At 41.7% G+C, this 20,097-nt stretch overlaps 1 protein-coding gene across 2 annotated transcripts in view; it reads left to right on the forward strand.

Annotated features, from left to right (window-relative positions):
- LOC126254853 (nonsense-mediated mRNA decay factor SMG9) overlaps positions 1 to 20,097 on the forward strand; it is a 127,621-nt gene that overhangs the window by 33,323 nt on the left and 74,201 nt on the right. For both annotated transcript variants that reach the window (XM_049955345.1, XM_049955344.1), the window contains exons 3-4: positions 782 to 840; positions 1,576 to 1,771. In XM_049955345.1, the coding sequence (XP_049811302.1) occupies positions 782 to 840; positions 1,576 to 1,771 (255 nt within the window). The remainder of the gene's footprint in view (positions 1 to 781; positions 841 to 1,575; positions 1,772 to 20,097) is intronic.

The raw sequence follows: 20,097 nt of genomic DNA on the forward strand, positions 1-20,097 counted from the left end.
TGACAGGAGCAGAGATATGGGAAAAAGTGTTTCCTACCCCTGATATTTAGGCTGGTCTGCGTGAAAGTTGCTTTGTACGGGTAGTATTTGACTGCGTGCAGGGGCTAGGTATCCAGATAACTACAGCTGAGCAGTGAGAGGGGAGGAGATGGATAGCGAGAGAGGTGGGAGGATAAGGTGGACAGAGAAAACTGGGAGGAAAAGAGGGACTCTAAGTGAGGGGGGAGGAAGTGCTGGACAGAGAGGGGGATGCTGGTATCGGCATAAGGAGAGCTGGAGGATGAGATTTATAGAGAGAGTTAGGAGGACGAGATGGAGAGAGAGAGAGAGAGAGAGAGAGAGAGAGAGAGAGAGAGAGAATATATGCCTCTTTCTGTGTATGATGCAAGTGCAGGTGCATGGTGTAATGCACCTCTATTTTCTTGAGGGATAGAAGATTTTTTTGATACTTCTGAGATGTGCGCAATATCACTTGCATCCCTAGCTGAATGGTTGAGCAGGGTTTCAGATCAAGATGACCACAGTGAAATTTATTCAAATTTAAGAATTATACATATCAGCAGCCCTCCATCCCAAGTATTAGTTGTAAATTTGTCTGTGTTAACTGACCATTTTTAAATGGAGAATAAAGACTGTGTGTTCAAAAGAACACTTGTCATCATTGTATTTTTGATACTCTAATTTTGACTCTCTTTCTAACTTGTTCTTTTATAATTATAAAACTGTTCATTTCATTTATTACAAGGATTGCACTTGACTATGTTGTTTCTATGCTTTGCAGAAAGGAAACTGAAATTCAACCGCTGTACCAGCTGGCTGCAAAACATGCCCCAGGAGAAAGTGAGTTCTTTTGTGTGGTAGAATTGCATAAATTACAATCACATTATGTAAATAATGTTGTAAATTAAGCCTTTGAAACCTGCTTTCATGTTTGATAATACAGTAGCAACCTTTCATATGATCATAAGCATTGTTGCAATTGCTCTCAAAATGGGCATTCACATACCTCCGGGACCTCAGTTGTTGAATATATTTGAGACATGTAAACTACTTTCATTACATTCTTGGGGATGTCAGTCTGTGCCCCAATAACTTGTACCTGTTTTATGGCCATGTGTTTCCTTGTGTTCCTAGTTAGAACAGTTCTTCTGTTGCCTTTATCAAACTTTCTTGTTTTGGTTTTAAATCATTTTAGATTTTCAATATTTATTTTATTTATTACTTGCTTTTACTCAGTATTGTAAGTTCTCATAATTCATCTCTTAACTATTACGACAGGTGCTGTGGTTCATGATTTAGGATATTAGTTCTTAGAAATAATTTGTTGTTTCAGTTTACCTTGATAAACAACATATAGTGTGGATGTGAGTGATCATTATATATTTCATTTACTTTCAGTATTATAAAATACTTTACTACTGCTGTTATGGCATATGATGTAATTTGTCTTTTACAAACACAACAGTTTGAAACACCTATGGAAATAAAATTATGTTTTTGAATTAGAAGTGCATCACTTTTTCGTGTAACAAGTTTGTCTAGTGTCTCTGATTTGCCAAGCTATTTTTGTTTCAGACATAAGCAATACTTTATCTCAGCCTCCTGAAATGCGAGGGTCCGTGAAGTTATTGGATGATAATTTGCAAGTACTGCAGGATGCCATACTGGAATATCTTTTGGACCAGGGCAATAATGAGTTCCTTGTTGTAGGTGTTGTGGGATCATTGGGTGTTGGTAAATCTACCCTCATGTCGCTGTTAGCTGGTGGACAGTAGGTGACAGATTTTTTTTTATTAAAAGAGTTAATTTAGTTTCATATGTGTTAATCATGATGTGCTGTGAGACTTTATTTACATTATGCTACAATATAGTACCAATAACCTTTTCTCAGAATTGTTAATTTAGCTCTGAAATGCCTGGGAACCATATAATAGTGTGCAATAAATAAATAAATATCTTGCAAGGAAACATGTATAAGGTGTACCAAAAATTTGATCTCCAGTTCATTGATAGCAACTAAGTAAGATCACAACGAGACTGCTTATCATAAATAAATAATTCTGATAGCGTGGTGAGTTTCGTAATTGTAATTTACATCTGCTTGTGTCTGTATATGTGTGGATGGATATGTGTGTGTGTGTGTGCGAGTGTATACCCGTCCTTTTTTCCCCCTAAGGTAAGTCTTTCCGCTCCCGGGATTGGAATGACTCCTTACCATCTCCCTTAAAACCCACATCCTTTCGTCTTTCCCTCTCCTTCCCTCTTTCCTGATGAGGCAACAGTTTGTTGCGAAAGCTTGAATTTTGTGTGTGTGTTTGTGTTTGTTTGTGTGTCTGTCGACCTGCCAGCACCTTCATTTGGTAAGTCACATCATCTTTGTTTTTAGATATAATTTACAAATAATAAAGATTTCAAGCACAATTATGGTGCACCGAGCAAGGTGGTGCAGTGGTTAGACACTGGACTCGCATTCGGGAGGACGACGGTTCAATCCCGCGTCCAGCCATCGTGATTTAGGTTTTCCGTGATTTCCCTAAATCGCTCCAGGCAAATGCCGGGATGGTTCCTTTCAAAGGGCACGGCCGACTTCCTTCCCCGTCCTTCCCTAATCCGATGAGACCGATGACCTCGCTGTCTGGTCTCCTCCCCCAAACAACCCAACCCACAATTGTGGTGCAAAAACAAAGACTTCTTTCTTGCACTGTCATCAAGAATTGTAGTTTGTCTGCAGCTAACGTATCATATTGTAATGAAACACTTATTGATTAGATTTGCGAGAAGTGATTAGTAGATAATGGACAATAATTTTTCAGCAGTTTATGGAATTTACTATAATTTTTATATTGTGGGATTAATATGTATACGAACAAATTAATCTAAAGATGTTTGTATGATAATGTTGCTGTGCAGTCTTTTTCTTTGTATAAGTTTATTTTTTAGGCTTTCATACCTTGTTTCCAGGTTTAAAACTTTGTGATCTGACAACCCATTATTAATCCTTTGTAACATGTCCTTGAACTTACAGGCTGTTGATGAAAATAGTGTTTCTGCTTCAGATAGTGGATCTCCAAAACTCTGTTTGTACTATACTAAGTGCATGTAGCACATACTTTAACATCCGCTCCTCACCCATCATGAAGCCATTAAAGGTGCATTTATGTGGTCTTATTTTTCGGCAATTTGTGGCCATAGTAATATTGCCAACAATGTAGCTGCAATATGGCAGCTATAATTGGCAGTATTCTGGTATGGTTGAACAATAGTGCTGATGGAACAGGCAGGTAGTTGCCAATGTAGTACTGAGGTGTTGCTGGTGTTGTCCATCAAGGATATATCTTCTATGTCCTTATCTGCATTAGCTCCCCCTCCCTTTGCTTTCCCGCTCTCTCTCTCTCTCTCTCTCTCTCTCTCTCTCTCTCTCTCTCTCTCTGTCTCACCCCCCCCCCCTCCCACCCCCACCCTCTCAGGGGGCTCAGCATTTAGTTGCTGGGTATGGGCTTGGCGACCCCGGGGTCCCTGAGCTGGGGACTGGGAAGCGCCACCAGTCCTCAATACCGTAAGCTCTGAGCCTGCTTCAACAACCACCGTAGGGCGCAACGGTGGAACGTTGTACGGTACAGAGCCCGGGGATCTTGGCTTAACTGCCTGGGTTGCGAGGATGGTATAAACCTCTATAAAAAAAACCTCAATCTCAAGGTGTGCTGCGCACCGAGGAGACGCATGGCTGTTGAGGTAGAACAGTTGCTAGTGGGCGACCTCTGGGGAACCTGCCGCCCCCCGGTTGTATTAGGCTTACCCAGGTAAGCAGGGCTCTGACTGCTCTGTCTGGGTGGACATTCCTCCCCCTAGGTGCTTGTGGGACCACCATGAAATGAAATACGAATAGTGCGCAAGCACGAGTCTCTAAGAAAGGAAAGTTCAATGCTTTACAGTATGACTCCCAATCGTTCCCTTCCCTGTCCACACCAGGGGAGGAACGGCGATCTAAATTACCTGGTGAGACGTATTCTCCTCGATTTCTGGTTTGCAGCCGAAGAGATGGGATCATTTCTAACCACTAAGCCACAGTTTTTTGTGGAAAACTTAGAGGACAAGTTTGGAGAAGTTGAGGGCATGTCTAAAATGAGGTCTGGAGCAATCCTCATACAGATAGCATCCCCAGCACAGTCACGGGTATTGCTTGCTTGTGACAAGCTCGGTGATGTTGCAGTCTCCATTACGCCTCATAAGAGCCTCAATATGGTTCAGGGACTTATATTTCATGGTGACCTGTTGTTGCAGTCTGACGACGAGCTCCGTGCAAATCTGGAATGCCGCCGTGTCCACTTTGTACGACATGTCTTCAGGGGACCTTAAGATAGTAGGGTCGTCACCGGCACCTTCATCTTGGCTTTTGAGGGAGACACCCTGCCCGAGAAGGTCAAGGTGATGATATATCAATGTGATGTTAAGCCTTACGTCCCTCTTCCCATGCGCTGCTTTAAGTGCTGGAGGTTTGGGCATATGTCATCGAGATGTGACGCCAACCCTACCTGTCGGGATTGTGGACGTGCCTCCCACCCCAACGTCCCGTGTTCGCCGCCCCCTGTTTGTGTCAACTGCGGACAGAAACATTCACCTTGCTCGTCAGACTGCACGGTTTATCAAAAAGAATGGAAGATTATGGAGTATAAGACCTTGGACAGGCTCACTTACACAGAGGCTAAACGCAAGTACGACCGACTTCACTCTGTGCGCATTTCCTCGACGTTTGCTGCAGCAGCTTCGATGCCGCTATCCCTGGCAACGAGCCCCCTAGCTCAGCTGCTTTTTGTGGACCCTCCAGCCCGGCCGTCTATTTCTGCCCCCCAGGTAGTTGGGGAAACACCCTCTTCTGTTGCTCCCCTGTTATCAACATTGGGAGTAACAATCCCTCCTCCTTTGGGGACTTCAGTCCCCACCTCTGAGCCGGAGAAGTGCCTGCCTCCTCCGGCTCCCCTCGCGTGGAAGGGATCACTTGGTGCCCTCCCTTCCACGGTTACTGCCCCTCCAGATGTCACCCAGTGGCTGAAAAAGCCACCACCTGAGGGCCGTAGGGCTTCCAGGTCTTCCTCGGTCCATGAGACTGGGTCGGAAAAGCCCACCCAGCCTGATAAACTGAAGGACAAATGGGACCCTACCAAAAGAAGAAAAAGCAAAAGAAGAAGGACATAGAGACAGAAAAGGAGATCACCACTGCCCCTGAAGATGATGTGGAGCATCTAGCGTCCCCTCAGGAGCTAGATGTTGCTCGCCCCGCAGCTCCTATGGAAGTTGATCAGGCTACTTCGCAATTGGTGGCGGTGAGCACTTCTATGGCATAATCTAACCCCCCCCCCCCCCCCCCCCCACGCACACACATTCTTTCTTGTCTTCACAGTTGGATACCATTATCCTTCAGTGGAATTGCTGTGGTTTTTTCCACCACCTTGCTGTGTTGAAACAGCTTTTGTGCCACTTGTCTGGCCCTATAGGAAACTTGGTTTCCTGTTAGGCGGACCCCCTCCCTCCATGGCTACCGGGGTTACTATAAGAACCATGTAGAATACGACAGTGTGTCTGACTGTGTCTGTGATTATGTTCTTGCCACTGTTACTAGTGCCCCAGTGCCACTGCACACGGCTCTTGTGGCTGTGGCTGTTAGAATCCAGTCAGGAATGGAGCTTACCATCTGTTCCCTCTACCTTCCGCCAGATGAGGTTGTCCGTCTTGCCGACCTAGCTGCCTTGTTCGCTCAGCTCCCCCCGCCATTCCTCCTTCTGGGGGACTTTAATGCCCACCACCCTTTATGGGGTGGGGCCCAGATCTCGGGCCAGGGTAGGAACGTTGAGGCTCTCTTGGCACAGCAGGACATTTGCCTCCTTAACACTGGTGCTCCCATATATTTTAGCTTGACTCATGGCCCATACTCGGCCATTGACCTCTCTTTTAGTAGCCCAGGTTTTCTTCCATACCTCAGGGAGGGTCCACGATGGCTTCTGTGGTAGCGACCACTTTCCTATTCTGGTTTCTCTTCTTGACTCCCAACCCTCTGACCAGCTGCCACGATGGTCTCTTCATGGAGCTGATTGGGTAGCCTACACCTCAACTACTATGGCCATTGCTCCGCTTCCTGGTGACAGTGATTTGGCAGTGGACGAGGTCACTATGGCCATTGTTTCTGCTGCCGAGGCAACTGTCCCCTGCTCTTCAAGTACCCTAAGGCATACGTCAGTCCCTTGGTGGACACCAGAGATTGCAGAAGCTATTTGGGACCACCGGTGAGTCCTGCAATGACTCCGGCATCATCCTTCCCTAGAGAATCTGGTTGCCTTTAAACGGCTGCGGGCCCGGGCTCGGCCGTTAATCCGGCAGAGCAAATAGTACTGCTGGGAACGATACGTTGCCACCAAGATTCTTGCACCTCCCCATCTCAGGCGTGGTCGCGGGTTCGGCTCATTTTTTGCTTTCGCCCTCATGCGTCTGTCCCTTGCCTTTCTCTTCGGGGTACACTTTGCACTGACCCAATCGCCATCGCCGAACATCTGGCAGAGTACTTCACTCGTATTTCCGCGACAGCAGGCCACAGCGCAGAATTCCGTGCCATTAAAGAGCAGGCTGAGCATACGCAGTTGTCATTTCGCACGCACCGTTGGGAACGATAAAACACCCCGTTTAGTGAATGGGAGTTCCAAAGTGCCTTTACAGCTTGCCCTGATACCTCTCCAGGCCCAGACCAAATTCACAACCAGTTTTTTCGCCATCTCTCGGTGCACTGTCAGGGTGAATTACTCGCCCTGTTTAACCGCATCTGGACGGAGGGCGTTTTCCCAACTCGTTGGCAAGATAGTGTTACCATCCCAGTGCTGAAACCTGGTGCCGATCCGCTGGTGGTTGATAGCTATCACCCTATCAGCCTTACAATCGTTATGTGCAAACTCCTGGAACGGATGGTGAGTCAGCGCTCATATGGATCCTCGAAGCTCAGGGCCTCCTAGCCCAGCAACAGGGTGGCTTCTGTCAGGGCCGCTCAGTGATCAACAATTTAGTCTTGCTAGAGTCGGCTATTTGTACAGCTTTTACTCGGCGAGAACATCTAGTTGCTGTTTCCTTTGATCTTCGGAAAGCGTACGATACCACCTGGCGCCATCATATCCTTGCTACACTGCATGAATGGGCTTACGGGGTCCACTTCTGATTTTTCTACGGAATTTTCTCTCCAATCGCTCCTTTCGGGTTAGAGTTAGCACATCTTTTAGCTCTGCTCATATTCAGGAAAACGGTGTCCCACAGGGCTCGGTTCTCAGTGTTCCCCTCTTTTTGGTGGCGATTAATGGTCTTGCGGCTGCAGTGGGCTCATCAGTCTGTTCCTCTCTATATGCCGATGACTTTTGTTTTTATTACAGTTCCCCAAGCATCAGTGTCGCCGAATGGCGGCTGCAGGTAGCTATCCGCAAGGCACATTTTTGGGCATCCAACCATGGTTTTCAGTTCTCAGCATCTAAGACCTGAGTGATGTATTTCTGTCGTCGTCGAACGGTCCACCTCCATCCAGAGCTCTACCTTGCCAGTGAACTCCTTCGTATTGAGGAGATGCATTGCTTCCTTGGCATGCTGTTTGATGCTCAGCTCACTTGGACACCTCATCTTCGCGAGCTTAAACAACGGTGCTTGCGGCACCTCAACATCCTTCGCTGCCTCAGCCACACCGTTTGGGCAGCTGCACGAACAACCCTCATACAGCTCTATAAGGCCTTAGTCCAGTCCCGTCTCGACTACGGGAGCGTGGTATACGACTCAGCAGCACCTTCAATGTTGCAGATCCTCGACCTGATTCTCCATTGTGGCGTCAGACTGGCAACAGGTGCCTTCTGCACTAGTCCGGTGACTAGCCTTCTTGTGGAAGCTGGAATCCTTCCCCTACGATTCCGCTGACAACAGTTGCTTGTGTTATACATCGCCTGCGTCCATGCCTCGCCCGACCACCCAAATCGCAGGCTCCTTTTTCCATCTTCTGCACTCCCCTCCCCACGACAGCGGCGTAGGTCGGGTCTCCCGATAGGGGTCTGCGTTCATTTCCTTCTCTCGTCACTAGAGTCATTTCCCCTTCCTCCATCCTTCTGCCCTCTTCTTCTACCCCTCCTTGGTCCCTCCCTCTTTTGCGGCTTTGCTAAGATTTGTCCTGCGACTCCAAGTCTTCTGTTCCACCTGCCAGTCTTTGTCAACAATTCCTGGCTCTTCTTGCCTCGTTTCGCGATGCAGATCTAGTCTACACCGATGGTTCTGTGGTCGATAGATGCACTGGGTTTGCTTTCATCCATGGCGACTACATTGAGCAGCATTCCCTGCCTTGTGGGAGCAGTTTTTTCACTGCTGAGCTGGTTGCTCTTTATCATGCACTCGCTCACCTTTCCTCCTGCCCTGGGGAGTCATTTGTCGTATGCAGTGACTCCCTGAGTGGATTGCAAGCACTTGATCAGTGTTTTTCTCGGGACCCTTTGGTGCATGGTATTCAAGATGCTGTTTTTGCTCTCACTGAGTGTGGTCGTTCAGCGATGTTTGTGTGGACCCTGGGCCACATCGGCATTCCAGGAAATGAACGTACTGATCGGTTGGCCAAGCAGGCCACTTCTTTGCCACCCCTGGAGCTTGGTCTCATGGAAAGAGACCTCCGATTAGCCCTACATCGCAAGGTCCGCGATGTCTGGAGCTCTGAATGGTCTGTCTTGAGCACGCCAAATAAGCTCCACTCAGTCGCCACTCGCATCATGCACTGGTGCTGCTGCTCACAGTTTCAGTTGTCTGAGACTGCATTTGTGTGTGTGTGTGTGTGTGTGTGTGTGTGTGTGTGTGTGTGTGTCCTTTATTTTTGACAAAGGCTCTACTGGCCGAAAGCTTTATTTATTCGTGACAGTCTTTTTGTTGTGCTTATCTGCGACTCAGCATCTCTGCTATATGGTGAGTGGCAACTTTCCTCTCATAATATTGTTACATTCCATCCTGGATTTTCCATTGTTTGGTTTTTTTATGATTTATCGGTTGTTTTTAATGGGCAGCAACTTGCCAACTGTGTTATTGTTATATTACATTATTTGTATACACTTTTCACATTCAATAACTCTAGTCCTAGATGTATCACATTCATGAAATTACTAGTTGTCTCACTATAATGGGGAACCTCAGTAAAATATTAACATAAGCAGTTGTGTAAAATAAGGGAAAGGCAACCACTTACTGATAGAGGACTTGTGTGTGGCACACAGAAACATATAATAGATAACATTTAACTTTCTAGCTCTCTTGGTCTTAAGAGTATACACATTTACACACCCAGAACGACACAAGCTACCTAAATGTACAAGACTGATTATTGAATGTCGATTATCAAAAGTTGTTACCTCAGTAAATGGAAGTGACGAGCGGGTGGGAAAGGACGCATGATGCAAGGTCGGGTGAGGCAGGTCTTTGCCCAGATGACTCAGCAGCTGCACAACAAAATGAAAGGAGTTCAGAGAGTAAGAGTATATAAGGGATAGAGAGAGGGAGGAGGGGGAGAGGGAGGTAGGAAAGGAGGGGAAGCTGCTGATGAGGAGGAAGAGATTGATTGTTTGGTATCAAACATCAAAGGTAGTTGCCTGGGTAGATGGAGGTGAAGAGTTGGTGGGAAAAGGACACATGAGGCAAGGAGGCAGTAGCAAGGTAGTGTGAGGCATGTCTTTCTCCAGATCACTTGGCTGCTGCACAACAAGGTGAAAGGAGTCCAGTTCAGAGAGTAGAGCATATGAGGGACAGAGAGAGGGAGTACAGCGTAGGAAAGAAAAGGAAGGTGGTGATAGGGAGGGAGGGAGAGAGAGAGAGAGAGAGAGAGAGAGAGAGAGGTGGGGGGGGGGGTGCACAGGGGAAGAGGGGGATGGGAACGGTGAAAGGTGGGAGAAGGCAGTACATGATCTGGATGGGAAAGGATTGGTATAGGCACAAGAGGAAAGAAGTGGTGGATGGGGAAAGGTAAGGTAAGGTAGTGGTAAACAAGTTAGTGGAGATTTACGCTAGGGGGATTGCGAGAGTGCAGGATATGCTGGAGAGACAACTTTCACCTACATCGTCCAGAGAAACTTGTGATGGAAAGGAGTATTCAAATGGCCCATGTAGTGAAGCATCTGTTGAAGTCATTAAGCTTTTTCAGCAAGTGCATGATCACGTTTGTGCTTTGCCACAGTTTAACAGTGGCCAATCAGCTGGTTCTGTAGTATGAATTAATAGTCACTAAAGATTTAAAACCTAAAAATTTGAAGTGTCTTGTAAAGCATTCAGATATTTGCTTGGTGTAACCTTTTGATCTTCTAGGCCTCATTGTGAAATCCTCTTTCCCATCATTGTGGTGCTCACTTGTGCTTGTGTAGCTCACTAGGAATTAATTTGCTCTTTCTTTGCTAAGCCACTTCTTCTGATGTGGTATAAACCATTGCAAACCTCTTAACTGTCCATTAACATGTTGCTCCCACTTTAGTTATAATTGAATGGTTTTCATCCAGATTATGTTAACTTCTGAAATATTTACAGCTTCTAATTGCATTTGAGTCAGGTTTGCCTTATGGGAATGTGTCGCTAGCAAGTCAGCTGGCTACCTCTTTAGCACCTAAGAAGTGTTGAGTGTGGATTACAGGTTGCTGAGCAGGCCCAAAAGCAAGTCATGTATTGAGTAAGTCTGCTGGCTTATTGATTTATTCTGTACACAATAAGTTAAAGTAAAACACTAGCTACTTTCCAAAATAGTTTTTAAACTGAAACTCAGAGCTACTTCTTGCTGATGTAATGTGATCATAATTTTCTTCCTGAGATACTTTTGTATGTCACATGATAACTGTAGTAAAAGCTCCATTCCTGGTTCCTTATCAGGAGTGTGACACTATTTCAGGGTTTGGTATCAAGGTGATTGTTTGTCAGTTTAATGTAGTAATCAACCTGACAATCTCAGATTTCTTTCAAATCTGTTGCATCCAGTGATCCAGATAAGAGACAGTAAGCTACCAATTTGCTGAGGTAGTTGATGATTGTGATGAAAGTTGCAATTCTGCAAATTTGGAAATTGTGTGAAATTGATGTGCATCTGTCTCAACATAAATGACTATAATTGTGGTTCTAATTGATATACAGCAATGAAACTTGTGTCATTGAAAAGTTAATGATTAGAGTTTTACATTAATAAGCAAAATGGTGGTTTCTAAGAATTTCCACATTTGTGGTCACTGACCTTAACTTTTGACCTTGAATATCTCTTAATGTCCCACCTTCAATTTTTTTTGTAAGAATGTGCTGTATTGCTCCAATATGCTACTGTAAACATGGTAAATATCAAGATGACGCCCAAAGGCATCATGACCAAAAATTTATTTTGTCTGCATTACTACAGTTACAAAATGCAGTAAGCAGTTGTGTATCCATTTTTTTAGAGCTGCAGATAATAGTAGTTAATATTCTGACAAATGGATGAAAATTTCTAGCTGTTAACAGGTAATCAGAGATACTTTTATTTCAACCAAAATACTGTTAGCTTGTTTCATGGCTGTTCCTTGTTAACTCAAACTGCACTGTTTGTGTGCAGTGTAGTATTCCGCAAGAGTTTGTAAAAACTGGATTTCAAGTCAGAACTGTACCATTGCAATCCATTTAAAGGAGAAACTCATGCATGTCTACATAGGAATTTAAGGAACGTTCAAGAGTGAATGGTGAAAAAAGTGTCCTAATGTAATGCCAGGTGGAAAAAAAATTGCAGTAAATTTAGAAAGCAAGTATCACAAAAGCCATCAATCCCTGCAGATGTTTCCTCAGCTAGGTACTTCTCGAGTAGATGTTAAGTGAAGATGAAATAGCATTGGACCTGCACTGGATTGTTTAAGCACTAGCCTTCGGTTTTATGGTGAATCTCCTTTGAAGAGAAACAGGCTTCAGTATGAGAAAAAGTACTCAGATCAAAAATTGAAAAAGGTAGTCTGAGTGTTGGAGCACACTTATGGTCATGACTGAAAAAAAAAAGTGTGTCAGAATTGGAGACAGAGAAATGATAGCCAAAATGAAATTAAGTTTCACTACATAGAATGTATGTGTGACAAAATATGAATTTTGACATTACTTCCAAAGAGCTGGAGTATAAGGAAAACTGTGAAATAATTTTCCACTTCATGATACATGGTATAAAGAGCAAAACAGTTAATAGCAGAACATGATATATTATTTTATTTAATAAAATTGCAGCCAAATAGCTATATACGGTTACTTTGCTTAACATTTTACATTTACATTTACATTTTTGCATATTCATTTATCGATTTCACTCTTTCACTGCACATTTCTATGTGATATCGTTCACAGGGTTCGTTACCCAGGTCACATACACATGTTGTGGTGGGTTGTGATAAGTTTTGTTTTTGCAAATTAGATGATGAAAGTCATGAATAGAAAATCTAGTTATGACATGTCGCAGTTCGAAGTTTGGTGCTGTCCATGAGTGGTTTGTCATTGCTTCGGTGCCATAGAGCTCCGGCCATACTTTTTCTCATTTGTCCTCCATGATCTTCAGTTGATTTCTTTAAGCCCTGGTGTGTGGCATCATATAGCAAAGTTTGATGTCTTCAATTAGCAATGTCTCTCTCGCTAGCAGGTACACTAGTCTAGAACTTGTTGTATTTGAGAGACCTAGTACTCTTTGTAAATAAGTCGATTTTATCTTTTCTAATGTTTCGAGATTTTTTTTCTGTCAGGTGGTCCCATATAACTTCGAACCCATAGGCCAGGATTGGCAAGATTTTTGCATTGAATAATTTCATGGCCATTTCTAGACTGAGTAGGCGGATGTTTTTGATGTCCTGTATTGCTATTATTGCTTGGGCTGCACGTTCTGTTGTATGTGTTTGTGAAGCATTTGGCTGTTGGTTGCAATGTCACCCCTAGGCATTTAAAATCTGATGAGATTTTTATTTTTTGTCCTCTGATGTTGATTTATGCATTCTTGGGTGTTTTGCATCCTTTTCTGAAAATCACCATTTCTGTCTTTGTTATGTTTATGTGTAGTTTGTGTTCACTGCACCACTTGTCTATTTTCTCAATGATTTTCTGCAGCTTCTGCATATCTGTTGAACCTACGGCTATGTCATCAGCGTATGCATATACGTGTACATCTTCTTCATTTTCTCCAGTTCGCAGTACTTCTTCAGTGGCAAGAATGTACAGCAAAGGGCTCATTGGGCCACCCTGTAAGATTCCGTTCGATTGCAGAATGAGGTTAGAAAAAGAGAGGTTGTCTGATATTCTGATTAAGTTGTATTCGAGAATTGACTTAATTATTCCTGCCCATATGCTATCTACTTCCAGTTTTTGGATTATAAGATCTCTTTCCAGTAGGTGAAAAGCTTTGGTAAAGTCTATGAGCAATGTGTAGAACATTTGTTTCTTTCGTAGTGCTTCATCGATGTTGTGTAGAAGAAGCCTGACTGCCGTATGTGTTGATCTTCCAGATCTGAAGCCCATTTGTCATTCTGTGAGATGACTGTCCACACAGGCTTTGATTTTTTGTGTAATTATCTTTGAAAACATCTTGAACTGAGTATTTTCCAAGGCTATGCCTCTGTACTTGTTTGGGTCTGTTGGGTCTCCTCTACATTTGTAGAGAACTTTTATTGTCAAGTGTCTCCATTGGGTCGGAATTCTTCCAAGTTCCAGGCATTTGTTGAATAATTTGATCCATACCTGTTGGAGGGCCTCTTTTGCATCTTTTATATGTTCATTGTACATATTTTTGGGTCCTGCTGCTTTCGTGTTCTTCAGTGCTTTTATTACTTCTTTTACATCTTCTTCATTTAGAGGTTCCCATACATTGTCTTTTTCCTTAGTTTGATGTTGTTTCTCTTTCTTTGGGGGTGTTTTGATTCCTCATTTGTTCAGTATCTTACTGAAATGGTGTTCCCATTCCTTCATGTCTATATTTGGTGTATGAGCCAGTTTTCTTGGTCTTGCTGCTATGTGTGGGTCTTTCTCTGCTTCATCCGCATCTCTTTTTGCCTCTCTTTCTGTGTATTCTTTTTTCTTCTCTTCTATTAGTTTTTTGTAGATTCTCCTCTCTTCTGCATACAGTTTCTATATTTCGTCATGCTGGTTTCTTAATCTGTGGACCGTTCTTAGAACAGTGTTCCTTTTGCTGTAGCATTCAGCATCGAACCATCTTTTTGCTGTCCCTGTTTTTTGGTTTGTTTGTATCACTGAATTTTTTAGGAGGGCTTCTATTTTGTCTGTTGCTTTTTCAAGGTCTCCTTCCTGTATTAAAGTTTCTATTAGTGTTATTTGTTCTTGCTGGTTTGTTAATTTCCTTTATCTATTTTTCTTTGTGATTTGGTGGGTCTTTCTTGCTGGCAGTGATGTGACGTTATTTATTATTATCTTCATTGGAATGTGCTTTCGTATAGGAATGATGAAGTCATGCCATATTGGTTGAATACTTCCTTTTATTTCTCCTCTAGTTAATGTAATATCAGTGGTGCTTTTCCCATTGTGGCATAAATATGTAGGTATCTGTCTATTGTTCTTAGTGATACCAAGTCTAAATCCAGGTAAGAAATGTGGAAAAAACTGTTCAATGAATTGCATGCATATTTAAAAAATACATACCCAGCTGTTAATATTGGATTCCCAAAATTTTGTGAATTGCGGCCAAAGTACCATGTTCTTGTCTATGCCAACAGGATAAATGCCTTTTGTGTGTCGCACACCAGAATTTTATGATGATGGGTTGAAAGATCTAAACTGAAAGAACTAATAAAGTATGAAGAACACATATTACAGTTATATAAGTACTGTGTAGCATTTGCTACAAGCATCCCTGCGCATGTCCCTATTGTACAAGTTTGGTAAGACTGATGATGGTCTGTTCAAACTGTTTGGTATGAACTGTGTTGATGAAATTATGGGGAAGTGTTGGTTAGTTTCAGGCAGGATAGTCCCAGAGACTATGCCAAAATCAAGAGACGATTTCATTGAAGTGTTTGCGTTAAGTCTACAGCAGCTCCTATCACCCTAATTTATCACTCAGCAGCAGTCACAGATCTTTAAAATCACTAAAGAAGAACTCAAAGTAAATGAATAGTTTGTTGTCTGTGATTTTGTAGAGAATTATTCCTTCACCACTCAGGATGAAGTACAGTTATTTCACTGGAATAATTCACAGGTTACAAGCCACCCATTTGTAGCTTAGTACAGAGACACAAATAATAATTAAATACTCCATGTGTTGTATGTGGAAATATGATTGCCTTCTTCATTATACAGTGTGTGTGTGTGTGTGTGTGTGTGTGTGTGTGTGTGTGTGTGTGTGTGTGTGTACTTTCCAGTACAATTTCATCAGTTTTTTAAAATGTCACTTTCTAAATTCAAAGTACATTTACCACATTTCGGATGCAATTACTGCCTGGTAACAAAACAGAAAACATTTCATGAATCTGTTCTACCATCAGGAAGATTTTGAATGGCATTATTTTGCTGTGGCACATGGTACAAGACCCTGTGCTGTGGGTGCAGTGGCTATGAAGAGACCAGCCACACTAGTCAGGCTCATGTGACCTCATGAAAACCATATTTTGACACAATGACAGTTGAAACTTCCTGGCAGATTAAAACTGTGTGCCGGACCGAGACTCGAACTCGGGCCCTTTGCCTTTCGCTGGCAAGTGCTCTACCGACTGAGCTACCCAAGCATGACTCACGTCCCGTCCTCACAGCTTTACTTCTGCCAGTATCTTGTCTCCTACCTTCCAAACTTTACAGAAGCTCTCCTGCGAACCTTGCAGAACTTGCACTCCTGAAAGAAAGGATATTGAGGAGACATGGCTTAGCCACAGCCTGGGGGATGTTTCCAGAATGAGATTTTCACTCTGCAGTGGAGTGTGCGCTGATATGAAACTTCCTGACAGATTAAAACTGTGTGCTGGACTGAGACTTGAACTCTTTCATGTGTCTTCGACTATACATCCGTTTTCTATTGTGACTTATATATTGTCAAGCAGAAGCAACATTTCAAGGATACAAGTACTGAGTCCATGTACTCATAAGCTTCATTCTATAATACATATTAACAAAGGTATAGTCAGACATATTCTGCTTCTTTAGTGAGCAGAGGGGAATCAGTGATTGCTATGTAGAGAGAAGTGCTGTTAACAGACAAAAATGGACTTGTTGCCTGTATGTATGACTGTGGTTGACAGGTAGCATATGTCTTACAAACTTATGAAGAACCAGATAAAGTGGAGGCCTGCTTCTTGCATCTAGATGGACCCTCTTCAAAATTTGTTTCTTCTGCCAAACCTGTCACTTATGTTACTGAAAGGTGTGACGTTCCCACAAGACTGAATAGAGTGACACCTTCTGGAAGGACATACTCTCTCCTTGCATCAATCTGGTGAATATTAACGATTTAATTGGAGACTTGTGAAACAAGATGTAGCCACTTTTTATTGCCCTTTCATTGAAGCTACACTGTAAATGGTTCATAATATCACTGTTGTTGTTGTTGTTGTTGTTGTGGTCTTCAGTCCTGAGACTGGTTTGATGCAGCTCTCCATGCTACTCTATCCTGTGCAATCTTCTTCATCTCCCAGTACCTACTGCAGCCTACATCCTTCTGAATCTGCTTAGTGTATTCATCTCTTGGTCTACCTCTACGATTTTTACCCTCCACACTGCCCTCCAATGCTAAATTTGTGATCCCTTGATGCCTCAAAACATGTCCTACCAACCGATCCCTACAGTAATATAAAACTTATTTCTGTGCAACATTACTTAATTGTATATTTGAACAATTTTTGTTTCATATTTGAAGAGTAGAGGAAAAGAAAGTGCTTTGTCCTTCAAAAATGGTGTATGTATGCCTGGCAATGTAGGATTCTGTTTTGTTTAAAATTGTTAATCAGCCAGTCTGACGATATGAATAGCCCATGTTCTATAACCCATTTTTTGATAGGCGTGCAGGGAAAGGATGTGCTAATGTCTCTGCTACAGGGAATAAATTTATTTTGTCTAATGTAGTGTATTGAGTTTTAGATTCCTTATGGGTTGGCAAACAATATTGAAGCAAAGGAACAGAGAATGTTTCTTTACTGTGCAATGTTGGTACTAGTGAGAACTTTAGTTTGAGACACTATGTTTAGTAATGCAGATGTTGTAAGTAATTCATTTCATCTTTAATAGTTTGTTATTTACATTGAATGATGAGTACTTCATCTAGGTTGGAAGACAGAGACCTGCAGATTCCAACAGTGTTAGGAAAAGGTGTGTACAAGGGTGAATGAGTACAGTCATGAAGAAATTAATGGTTCAGTCACATGGACTTTGAGAAGACTGCAATGTAAGTTAAAGTGTATTGCGGTAGTATGTGCTGAAGAGAGATCAAACATGCTACAAAAATTTAGTGATATGGTAGACTGGAATGAGCAATCACTGTATCCGAGTGGCCTCGTTACAATACTTTTACTTCAGATGGTGACCAAGAAATAATAAAGATGAAGCACAACTTAAAGAGTGTAATTTCAACTGCAGAGTAAGAATAAAAGGTGACAAAATCGTACATGCAAAGTCTGTATGCAGAAAAGCCTGCAGGGCAGTACGTGGAGGGGTAAGCATTGAAGTAGGTCACGGAAAATTAAGGAAGCAGTAGGAATGGCAGTTCATGATCACATGCATTCATTTAAGGGTAGATAAAGTCATTACAGCAACGACAAGACCAAGAACTATCTCCCAGAAGAACTTTCTGTGAAAAAGATTGCCTCAAATGTTCCATGAAAAATACCCATTTTTTCATTTCATAAGAAATACATAGAACAGCATTCAACACCAAATTCAATATAGCTTTGGAGTATCCAAGGAATGATACATGGTCGACATGCTGAGATAAAAGTCGTGATTGCAATGTTATCTTCAAATTTAAACAATGACATGAAGAAACAAATCTTGAAAGAAATTAGAAAGGTTGCCATTGACAAGAAAGTACACAAAGTGAAAGCTGAAACATTTTATACCAGAAAGAAAAACGCTCATTTAAGAAGCCAAAAGTCTGATAAACAGAAGCAATCTGCATTGACTTCCAAAAAATGCATGTTTGCCAAATATAAGTACTAATGACATCTATTGCAAAAGGCAGTTGTCTGTTTGCTCTCTCACTATTCAACTTTCAAATGCAACTTCAGTGTACTACATTTATACTCAAGATATTGGAACAAAAGGGGCCAATCAAGTTGTTTCCTTTTTAAATCACTTTGTGACAGAATTATTACACAAGGAAGTGAAACCTCTAAGAAGTTTTTTGTGTTTTGTGTTCAACACAGAACAAGAATTACACTGTACCAAGGTATCTTAATTGTCTTGTGAGTGAACTGAAATTTTTGGAGGCAGTGAAAGTAACATCACTTTTAGAAGACACTCTTGTGAGTTGTGATAATAATATGGGACCGATTAACTCCTAAGCAGTAACAGTCATTCCAGTGGACTGGGTGGAGATTGTGATTGAGGCTTGATGTAAACCTAAGTTTTTTGATGTTATGGTGGGTAATCAAGATATGATTTCTGAGGAAGAAATATTTGAGGAAAAGTCCTTTCCTAACAAGGCCCATCAGAGAGATAGTCATCACAAAAAATATCCCCGCCTCATTCAGTACTGAGAAACTAATAATGGAGCTTGAGTTTTATCAGTAGTGGGAGTTCAACAGAGACTTCAAGAGCAGCAGCCTGGAGAATATCAATTCCCAGCTTACAGAGGTAAAACATAAAAAATACAATAAAATATTATTTTAGAATAATTTTGCTTGGTGCTGCTGCTGCTGCTGCTGCTGATGATGATGATGTTTAATAATAATAATAGTAGTAGTAATTTGTCTTTATGAGTCCTGTGGCAGCATCAAAAGAAAAGTATCAGTACCTCCAGGTTTTAAAGGAGTATTGCAGACAAGAAACTAGATTGTTTTATATAAACTTTTAGCACTAGTCAGAGAACTGCATGTTGGGACAAAGTGACATTGTACTTTATTCTTTTAGCATTTTATCACATGAAATTAAAATTGCAAAGAGAAACTGCTTATCAAGAAGTATCTTTATTGTTTCAAAGATTGTTTTTCATTACAAAATAATCTGACCCATAATATTTAACAAAAAACAGTTTTACTTGCAGTATCTTCTATTCTGCTATATAAAAGTAGCACATTTTTTCTGGGTGATGCATGAAATAACTTTAAATATTATACCAATAAAACCACAATTTAAATATTTAACACATCATTTAATATAAAATTTAATGTGTATTACATATCCTTCCAAATGACTTTTGTATTCATTACTTTTGTCCATTAGTATCCATGAAATCCAGTTTCAAACTTTAAAATTGCTCTCCTGAACAAATTGTTTATGTGGACAATTTTTTTTTCCTGTGCTCTTTGTTTTTGTGCTATCTTTTGGATTTTGATAGTGCACTGGTGTTGATAAAATACATTTTTGGGCAGGATGCCTTTGATGTGCCATCTTGATGTTTACCATGTTTATAGTAGCACATTGGAGCAATACAATACTTTTTTTCCGAAAAAATTGAGTGTAGGTTGTTTGAAGTACTTGAGATCAAGGGTTAAGATCTGTGACGTTGACTGTGAAAATTCTTAGAAATCCACCATGTTGCATATTAATGTAAAGCTCTACTTATAAGTTTTTCAATGACAAAAGTTTCATTGCTGTATGTGGATTAGAACCAGAATTGTAGTCACTTATGTTGAGAGAGACACATGTAAATTTTAAACAATTTCCAAACTTTGCAGACCTGTAACTTTCTTCACAACTGTCATATACATCTGCAAATTGGTAGTTTTGCATCTCTTGTCTGTCTCACTGGATGCAACAAGTTTGAGAGAAATCTGAGATGGTCAGGTTGAAAATGTTACTTTTCTGCATTGAATTGATAACCCATGAGCCAATAGCCAACTCAAAAATATTTCCTGCCTTCATTACTACATAATAGATGCTGGTTATTTCACTATAATACGAAGAGAGAATGCTACTGCAGTATTTTCAAAACAAAGTGAT

This window comes from Schistocerca nitens, chromosome 1 (genome assembly GCF_023898315.1).
Source record: "Schistocerca nitens isolate TAMUIC-IGC-003100 chromosome 1, iqSchNite1.1, whole genome shotgun sequence".
Classification (NCBI taxonomy): Eukaryota; Metazoa; Arthropoda; class Insecta; order Orthoptera; family Acrididae; genus Schistocerca; species Schistocerca nitens.